The sequence below is a fragment of the Maylandia zebra genome, linkage group LG4 (assembly GCF_041146795.1).
Source record: "Maylandia zebra isolate NMK-2024a linkage group LG4, Mzebra_GT3a, whole genome shotgun sequence".
NCBI classification, from domain to species: Eukaryota; Metazoa; Chordata; class Actinopteri; order Cichliformes; family Cichlidae; genus Maylandia; species Maylandia zebra.
In genome coordinates this window covers 5546641-5556677 of record NC_135170.1, presented here as the reverse complement: position 1 = coordinate 5556677, position 10037 = coordinate 5546641, and the positions used below count along the sequence as shown (strand labels likewise).

Below are 10037 nucleotides of genomic sequence, written 5' to 3'. Positions count from 1 at the left end.
TTAAAAGCACATGCACACACACACAAAACTGTAAGCCCACAGATATATTCAGTGTGTTACTTCAGTCAGCACTTTTTGTATTTGGTTAGGTTGGCCTGTATGCAGAATCAGAATCAGAAAGGTTTTATTGCCAAATGTTGAGCAGGTTTACAACATCAGGAAATTGCTGCGGTGCTTCAGTGCAAACATACTGTCATAAATTACGCTAAAATAGACATTAAAATAAAAATAAGAATAAGAATTAAAAGTGCTAAGTGGATAGATATATACATGATATATACATGAGTGCAGGTGGTGATCAGTGACAAACATGGAATGATGCAGTGAACACAGCGTAGGGTCATGTGTTAGTGGTGGGAACAGTCATATGGTTATTGTTCATGTGTCCGACAGCAGAGGGGAAGAAACTGTTCTTATGGCGAGAGGTTCTGGTGCGAATGGACCGGAGCCTCCTGCCTGAGGGGAGCAGGTCAAACAGACTGTGTCCAGGGTGAGAAGGGTCAGCTGTGATCCGAGCTGCACGCCCCAGTGTCCTGGAGGTGTACAGGTCCTGCAGAGATGGGAGTCTGCAGCCAATCACCTTCTCAGCAGAGCGCACAACACGCTGCAGTCTCTGTTTGTCCCTGATAGTGGCTCCAGCGTACCACACGGTGATGGAGGAGGTGAGGATGGACTCGATGATTGCAGTGTAGAATTGCATCATCGTCCGTGTTGGCAGGTTGAATTTCTTCAGCTGCCTCAGGAAGTACATCCTCTGCTGGGCTTTCTTAATGACGGAGGTGATGGTGGGCTCCCACTTCAGGTCCTGATGAATGCACTTGGTGCTAGTGATAAATCAGAGTCAGAATACTTTATTAATCCATCCATTTGCTTCCGCTTATCCTTTTCAGGGTCGCGGGGGGCGCTGGAGCCTATCCCAGCTGTCATAGGGTGAGAGGCGGGGTACGCCCTGGACAGGTCGCCAGTCTTGCTTTAATACTTTATCAATCCCAGAGGAAATTATGTAGTCACAGTTGCTCCTAATGTATATGTTGAGGCTTTATGTATACTGAGCTGTTTTAGACTATAAGAATAGTTCTAACATTTTCCTCCATGTGACTTTAGAAGTAGTAAAATCTAAGCATTTGGTAACCAGGAAGGAGTGCAGAAATATGAAGATGCCAATGCTGAGCACAACAGAATGCAAGACAGGCATCATAAAATCTAGAAATGCATTTGAACTAATGGTGTTGAACAATGGAGGAAGATTATTTTATTTCGTGGGAGGTTACATTGCTCTGCATAACTTTCCTTGCCATTCCTTTTAATGTCGTGGTATTTCAGACAAAGACACAATGTCATGTTTTCACTCTTCCTAGTAACATTGTTTGAAAGCATGCAAGTCTGTGTTCTTCTTCCTTGTCACACCCTCTTTTTGTTAGCTAACCCATGGGTTTGGTTGGTTAAGTGTAGCTTGTTTGTCACAGACACACACACACACACTAACTCTGCCACACAAACATTTCTCCTCCCCTTTTCAAGTGTGTGCCACATGAAAGCGGCGTACACCCGTCTCTCTCAGTGTCAGCGGTGTGTTATTAGCATCCAGAGACTCCAGAGTGTCTGCTGCGCTGTCACCTCCCACAGCCTCCTTTACACGCACCCTGCCTGTTTGTGTGTGTAAAATATATAGATGGGCGCAACCTGGATCTGCTGTCTGACTCACTCCGAGAGGCACACCAAGAGCGCACCGTCAGCACTACGCCTTTGTGTGTTTGGTGTATTCACGCGTAAACACGGGTAGAAATGAAAACACCAGCAGCAGATTGAAATACACAAAATAGTACATTTTATTTTTGGTTTGCTTTTTCAACTTTACAGAAAAAAAAGCTCCAAAGGCACAAACTGTTGTGCTACTTCATATCTACACTTGACACTATAAATAAAAAACCTGAGCACAGCACACTTCTGAAAGATTATAAACAGCTTGTTTTTTAAAAATATTTTAGCACCAACTTGCTAGGAAGTGAAAGGCCAGGGGATTTTGTTTTGCTTTGTTTTTTAAAATAAAAAAAGTATTACTGAGCTAGCGAAAACACCAAAAGGCTTTAAAAGTGTGAGGAAATAACTAAAGTGATATAATCAGGGTTATCTCGGTTTAAGATTTAAAGAAAGGCCGGGCTATGATGTTTAAAAGATGTGGGAATTTATACTACAATGTGGTGAATTACGGCACTTGTAGGTTGTATTTTAAGCATTAGCATTTTTACAGCTTGGCTCAGGCTCAGCTGCCCTTAAACTTTTTGTAGCTGCGCACCAAACCTCTGTTGGAGGCATTTATTATTAAAAAAAAGATTAACTGAATAATATGTCTGTCTTTGGATATGCAACGCATATTCTGTGACCGGGAGTGGAGGATTCCAGCAGAGGAGTCAAACTCTGCTCAAGTATGTGTGTTCACTGTGTAGCAACAGTTAGCAGCTAGTTAGCTTAGCCTATCTTAACTTAGATTAGTTCTACTTATATGCTCTTATAAACTTTTTAAAACCCTACACTGCAACTTACGCCATAATCTGATGTGTGCTTCCTTATAAATACAACTATGTTTCGGATCAGCGCCACCTGCACTGACACTTGAGACCAGTATTGCCGATTCCTCCTCTGCGCTTCCAGCTACTTTCTCTTCTGTCTTAATTTTTTAAATTGACTCATCTTTTATCCCATGTATGATTTGCAAACAAGTCCACGTCTCCTATGCAAACTACAGGCAGCTGTGGCACTCTGCTTTTGATTGGAGCAATTACAAAGTGGTTTTTGATGCAACACCCCCTTTGTGACCAATTTCACCCGTTGGCTGCAAGCAACCTCCAGGACTCATTCGCCAACCAGATGGGGATTATATATTTTTCACAACCAATATGGCAGACTGCATCATGCCATGCAAATTATGGGGTGGATTGAATATGAGCCACTTTTTAAAAGAGCATCTTTAAGTGTTTTTAAAACATATGTCAGCTAGTTTAGCTTTGTTTCTAACTAACTATATTGGCTAGAAGCAGCTATTCTGGCTTTTAGCCACTAGCCCCCAGAGGTGAGTTTAATACACTGCTCATACTCATGTTCAGATGCTGACTTTGTAGCTACAACCAGCAGCTGGTTAACCTGCCTAACCCTTGGTGTAAATACTGGAACAAGAGGTGCGGCTCTATCTGAAGGGGGGGATCACTTTTAGTCTAAGCCAAACCTCTAAACTGAGAGCACAAGCTTTGCTCTTCACTTCCACACAAACCAAAACCACCTGTTTGCTTGTGTTGCTAAGTCCGCTTTGTTGTTCCACAGAGGAAAACAAGTTTCATTCCAGCAAATGTGAAATTACATGCTGGTAATTATTCTCCTCTGTTTCGCTGTTGCGTTGATATGTTATGCGTGTAATGGTCATCAAGCTGTCATATTCTTATTCTATATCAATTCCAAGCCCTGCGCTGAAATAGTGTGGCAGGCTTTCTTTTGATGGGCGACTTTCAGTAGTATTACCAGTTTTAGTGGAATAAGTCTGTCTAACTCCCCCTTACAGAAAGAAGAAACGTGTGAGGGAAATACTGAGCATTTCTATATTTTTCTGCATAAATATATTCAGAATTCAAATATTTATAAACAAAACATGAACTGTTATCAGTGATATTGAATATAAATGTCAGTCTCTGCACTAAAAAACCCATTTGAATCACCCCGGTCTCCCACAGTGTTGTGAGTTCACCTTGTGGGCGGTGGAGGGTAAATGAGGCCGACACTTGTTTTCAATCCACATTTGCAGCCTGTGTGACAACATGTGTTTCGGGTTTTTGCAGTTATGACTCGGATTTGATGATCACTGTCAGGTGTTTCTGCACACAGCACAGCTCAGAATCATCCAAAAAAAAAAAAAAGCCCCAGGTGAAGCCCAGGACTCCAGTCGAAATGTTGTCCATTTTTCTACATCAGTAGACGGCTCCCATACTCTGTGTGGCCGACGGAGCAGTTGGTGGTGCGTGGTGCACTTGGCCTGACTGTGAGAGACCTAAGTGTGCACCCTGCTGTTGGTACCAGTTCTGGTGTGTGTACTCCCCCATATAGGCAGGTGGAGAATCCACCGGAGGCTGATAGGGAACCTGCCCCCTACTGGTAGGATCCAGCATTGCACTATTTTTGACGCTACCGTTGCTGACGTTTGGGTTGTTGCCGCTCCCGCTGCTGTGGTTGCTGCTGTTATTGTTACCATTGCTACTGTTGTTGTTTTCCCACACAGCTGGGGATGGAGGAGAGTTGCAGGCCATGGAGTCACTGGCGTCTGGACTGTGTTCAAGAGGAATATCACCGAGCGGAAACTCTCCGTTCTTGTAGAGCTTCTTAAACTTGGAGCGACGGTTCTGGAACCAGATTTTGACCTGAGAGGAAGAAGATAAAATGTTGAAGCAACTTAAATATTAGGATTTGTTTTTTGGCCACTAGTGTGTGACATATTGTAACTATATAGTTTGAGCATAGTTTGTAACTATAAAGTCTGAAATAGTAAAATATCCTTATTTGGCTTCTTGTTTGGAATTTCACTAGGATTGATACCATAAAGGTGTCACCTTGGTTTGGATTTTTTCCATCTTAGAATTTCGTATATTTTTGCCTTCACATGCAAAATCATCTATTTTATGCTTTTTAAAAAAAGCATCAAAATAACTACGACAGAAACAGAGCTATTGAAGTTTGCCTCAATAGCCGTTTTTGTGTTTGCTGTAGCGGGGAGGTTCAACTTTTGATGTTGAAACTTGTATTTCCAATCGACTAGCAGTGAATGTTTGCAGACAAGTCGGCATCTTCCACAAGAACTACAGGCGACTGTGGTAATCTGCTCATGACCAAGGCAATCACAAGGTGGTTTTAAGTGCATGCACCTTGTGACAGTTGTGGAATACACATTGTTCCTCCATGACCGGTTTCCACGTGACTACTGGAAAACTTATGTGAGAAATTTCTATTCATATTTTTCAAAACCAGCTGCCTATATTACGCATAATTGACTGGTAAGATTAGTCAGAGATATGGGTGCATTATAGTGTTAATCTAAGCCACAAGCAGAATGGGGAGAGTTTGAAGATAAACTTATTCTTCCTTCAACTTTCTATGCTAACTCTATAGCTAAAGCCAGCACCTAGTTAGCTTACCGTCAGTTTTTAATGTACCTATTTTCTTCTTTCTTTTTAGCACTGTTTTGCTAATCAAGTAGAATTTCTCTGCATAAATGTGAGTTTTCTCAGGCTTTCTAGCCAAAACATGCAGTAAAAAGCTTAAATAATCTAATTTCAGGCAATTTGTCTTAATTGTATGAATTACAGACAAGTTTAGCAGCTAGCTAGTAAACGCTACGTAGCATTTAGCTGCCGAGGAGGCAAAAACTGAGTTATATCCATTATGTGGCCAAGACAAAGTATTCCAAGTCTATTACAATGTTTGTTATATTTCATTAACCAGTATTTTAAAGAAATACAGATTTATATAATTTTTTTGAAAACTCACTGCCTTACTTAAATGTCTGTATCATTGCCTTAATCTCATCTCAAAGTCATTTCTAAAACGCACCTATTCAACAGCTGTTACCAAATAAATCTTGATGCAGCTAATTTTTAAACAATAAATAAGCTTTAAAAAAAGAATGAGGCATATTAATTCTTGTTTAATGTGGACTTTAAAGAGATTGTTAACCCTATTATTCTTTTATTTGTCAGTGAATGCTTCAAATCATATTTCATGCTTTTTCAAGCTGAAGGGAACTGTGCTCATGTCTGTGTTTGCTTAAAGCTTGGGAATGTTACCCGAGCATGACGCAGTGCAATGATTTACAACAGCTGTGATAAAACAACTCACACCTCAAGTTTTGTCTTTTATCACTCAAGCACAGATAATACGTCTGCTAGTAAATCATCAGGGCACGGAGATTACGACAGCAAAAACCAGACTGACACACTGCAACAACTCGCAGCACTGCCTACAGTCAAGGTCAGACGTTCAGTGTAGTGTATTTGTGTTCTCCTCTATTTTCATCTGGGGGAGTTTTAAAGCGTGATTTTTTTATACATTTCACATTTTTATTTCGGAGTGATTCCAGTTCAGTTTTTTGTAAATTTTATATATTGTAGCATCTTTATCTTCAAGTTTTGAGACCTCTGAAACTTTAGAGTACACCTCAAACACCTCAGCTTTCTGCGCTGTGAATCTTTGCATTCAGCTGACATCGCTGCTAAAAAGCCAGCATCACTGTCCATTCAGCTGCTTTCATTTCTCACGTCTCTGATAGTTCCACTGCTTTAGGGCCTTTTCAGTTTAGACCCTGGCTTACATATAAAATGACCTTAGGAAGCCAAATTTGAATGTGAAATACTATCAGCGCATCCATTTCACAGGACACTTCACATCCTTTCCGTGCTTCCACTTGGCCGGTACTTCCGATGCTTTTAAATTCTGCAAGTCATGACTGAACTGCAAAGTTATCACCCATAAAGTCTCACCTGCGTCTGTGTGAGGCCCAGCTGTGCAGCCAGCTCGGCCCGCTCTGGCAGGGCCAGATACTGGGCTGTCTGGAATCTCCTCTGCAGAACTGCCAGCTGGTAGCTGGAGTAGATGGTCCGGGGCTTGCGTACCTTCTTGGGCTTCCCGTTGACCAGCCTAACTTCCACGTCTGGTTCTTCTTTCACTGCAGTGGCGGCGAGGGAAAACAAAAAAGAAGTAAAAATACTGCAATATTTTAACTGACGTATTACCCTTTCACGCCTACGTTTCTCATACAATGAACTAAACTTGCATTGTTTTACTACAGGGCAGTTGGTGCAGAGAAGTTTTAGCACAAAAATAGCCAGAGCCACTGCAAACCCCGAAATTTCAAAGAAATTCCGCCAGCACTCTGAGCTTATAATTTTGGTCTGAGTGTCTCCCACAGCTGGGGAGGGAGACAGAGATTTATAGGTGCTTTTCATGTAGCCTGGAGGCCTGACTGTATACAACGCCGCTCATTTGTCCTGTTGTTATTCTTGTATCCTTTTTTGGGGGTCTTTCTTTAAATATACAACCCCTCGTTGTTTGTATTGGAAGAACACATTGGGCGGCTCTGGTCCAGGACATAGTGTGAGTTATTTAGTAATAAGAAAGTCAGCAAATTGATCTTCGGCTCCTCCGGTCTGCAGTGTTCGACAAGTGAGTAGTAATAATCAATGCTAAATGAATCCCCATTGCATCATCAGTGTGTGTGATTTGTACAGGTGCATTGAATAAAGCAGCTTTTTAACAATAGTAAAGTACTGCATGCATGCCTGAATCTGAAAGGCAACTATTTACAAAGCAGTCTATATTGACAGTTTTTTTACAAGCTATTTTAATTATAATAGGCTTAAAAACATCATTTTGAAATTGCTTTTCACGTGTAAGAGTTCCAAAAGAGACTCATTACATTCCACTCCAGTGTTTTTCTTGCAGGCTTTGTAGCCAAAGTGGGAGTTATTCTATGCTAAACTTTTATATTCTATATTAAACCCACACACTGTGGTTGTTTAAAAAGTCATGTGCTAGACTCCGTACTTTTGAAAGAGAATTTAAAGGATTTATAAAGGAGAATAAAATGTATTTAAAGAACCAGTTTATACTAAAAGGTCTACATTTCTGGGCTGTGTTCAAATTCATTAATCGTTTGGTTACGGATGATAGGGTTTACATATTTGCACCTTTGTTTGTTTATTTATTTTTCTGGGCGTGGCGACAGGCTTTGCGTGATAAGGAACCATGCACGTTGAATGATTCAAAGGCCAAGGCTGACTGACAAGTCGTGACACCTGATGTACGTGGCTGTGGGCCAAAGTCCCCCGGGGCCGTTTCCAGGAGTGAACTCCCAACTGGAATGCCAAAAACAGTACACCAGTCTGTCAAGCTTGTTTTTTCCCTGTAGTTTGCGCCGGCACACCTTCCAAGCTCTAAAAAGGAGCCCAAAGAGAAATCTTTCTTGTTTGTTTGTTTTGCACTCAAAGGGAAGTTACAGAGAACTCCCTTTATGGTTGTTGTTGAAAATGTTGACGTTGCTGTGCTATAATACCGACAAGGGATCAGCACGTTGAGCCCACTGTGAACCGGTTGCGTGTTAACAAATGAGTCGTTCGCTGCTGATACCGGTGAGGTTGAAAAGTCACTGATTAGAGCTGGAACGTGGCTCCCATCCAAAGGCCTTCGGCCTGCTCGTCATTTCCCTATCAAAATACGATCTGAATCAGGTTCAAAGCAGTGATGATAAACAGGAGCGTTTTGCACCGAGGCTCTGCTCGCAGTGACTGAAGCTCACCGGTGATGATCCCCGTTTCTTCGAGGAATATATACCCATCACGTCATCCTGCCTCATAGAAACTACACTGATGCTTTAATTGTTTGTGATATCCCAGACAAGCTTCCCATTGATATGTTTATCGACGTTAAAGCTTAGATTTTTATAGACTTGTCTTTCCTTTTTTTTTAAAACGTTTGGGACTTTTAAAACAAGGTAACACAAACTGTAGCACTCCATCAGCTGCATATGAACATGGCTGTTTTGTTTTGTTTTTTTTACTTTGTAGAGTTGAAGAACAGCTACTCTTCATAATATCTTTGTGAGTCTTCTTTCTTTCTTTACACAGACACGTTACAAGGTTATTTCTCAACAAAGTGATAGCCAGCGCCTCTCCCCGGAGCCCAGCACCATTGTGTGTGGGATTTTGCTCCTGCCTAATCATTTTCTCGTGATGAACAATAGAAAGTTATTTGAGAATCCGTTGAATGCTTCCACATATCTATGAAATGTGATGTGTGGAAAGTTGGACGCAGTGGAAAAATGAAAAACAAAAATAACTTTCTTTTTTTTCTCGTGCGTAAAACTCATGCGCAATTATTGGGTTCATGTGGCGAGACATGAGCTCTTGCCATACATCAGCCTCAGGTGGTCAGTGTGGCTTTGACAAAGATGGAGAGCAGCTTACGCAACAGTGCTTATCACATTTATGCTCATATTTTTTTTAAAATTTTCCGTTACGGGTGAACTTACCGCTGTCCTGCAGACTTGGCTGAACCTCCCTGTTGAATGCTCCGTGCTCCCTGTATGCTGCATGGGGGTAAGGGTACTCTGCCTTCCCAACGGGGTAGGCACCGCCGGGACCCATTCCGTTGAGGCTGTAGTGGTGGTATGCGTACGGGTTCATGTGCTGAGCGGAGTACGGCTGCTGTGCCGGGTAGAAATCCTGCGAGCCGTGGAGCGCGCTCTGACCGCTATAGAAGCCCATATCTGTGGAGGAGGACTCCGGCATGGTCGGGGAATCCTTGGAAGCCGAGATGGAACCACCGGCCACGGGGATGGAGGGCTTCTTCTCCTCGAAGACAGGTGAGGACTGCCCGTTCATTTTCAGGCGTTTATCTCGCTGTTGTCGTCTCAGATCGGGTTTGCTCTGAGCTCCGAAGCAGCACTGTTTGGAAACTCCTCACACAGTCTGAAGCTTGCGTTCCCAAACTCCCTTGACGCAGCAGCCAGGCTGTCCACCGTGGCGGCGCCCAACCCAACTAGAGCCCCTAATTACAGGGCGCGCCGAACTGAGCCAAGCCGAGCAGGACAGAGAGGAGTGGATGTCTCCTTCTCATTGGCTCGCCTGCTCGTTCCCTGCCTCTGCCCTGAGGCCAAGACAGCGCTGTCGCCTGTCTGGCTCCCTTCTTTTCCCCACATAAACCTCCAGTAAGCCTCTCCTAGGGCCTTCACCAGAGCGCGTAAATAGCTGGCAGGACTTACTCAAAAGTCCTTATTTTATCTACCTCGAAATATATTCAAGTTAACATAGAGAACCGTGAGCAGAGCAGATAAAATATGTAGCTACTAACCAAACTATGCGTAATGGTGTTGCGATAAGGAGTGTTAACGCATTAACGTAATAGTGCTGCCTCCCATTTAAATGCAAATAGAGCCAGGTGCTGTTTAAGAACACGTTGGGAGTTATTTACAGTTAATCAAGGCTCGTCGTTTTCTTCTTTTACAT

The 10037-nt window shown here is 42.5% G+C and overlaps 1 protein-coding gene across 1 annotated transcript; it reads right to left on the bottom strand.

Moving 5' to 3' along the window:
- Positions 1–1805: 1805 nt before the first annotated feature.
- On the bottom strand, positions 1806–9589 carry LOC101476507 (homeobox protein Dlx3b). Its single transcript, XM_004570301.3, has 3 exons — positions 9062–9589; positions 6516–6700; positions 1806–4403 (listed from the first exon to the last, which is right to left on the bottom strand). Exons 1-3 carry the CDS (start codon positions 9411–9413, stop codon positions 3957–3959), a joined length of 984 nt encoding a protein of 327 aa, XP_004570358.1. The 5' UTR covers positions 9414–9589; the 3' UTR covers positions 1806–3956.
- Between the last annotated feature and the right edge of the window lie 448 nt (positions 9590–10037).

What these genes read in the sequence shown, in the direction of transcription:
- LOC101476507 (XM_004570301.3), bottom strand. Translation starts at nt 9,413, where the DNA reads ATGAACGGGCAGTCCTCACCTGTCTTCGAGGAGAAGAAGCCCTCCATC. An exon ending in GCCAAGTCTGCAGGACAGCG is followed by an intron (nt 6,701 to 9,061) that starts GTAAGTTCACCC and finishes CCGCCACTGCAG; the next exon opens with TGAAAGAAGAACCAGACGTG. An exon ending in TGGGCCTCACACAGACGCAG is followed by an intron (nt 4,404 to 6,515) that starts GTGAGACTTTAT and finishes TCTTCCTCTCAG; the next exon opens with GTCAAAATCTGGTTCCAGAA.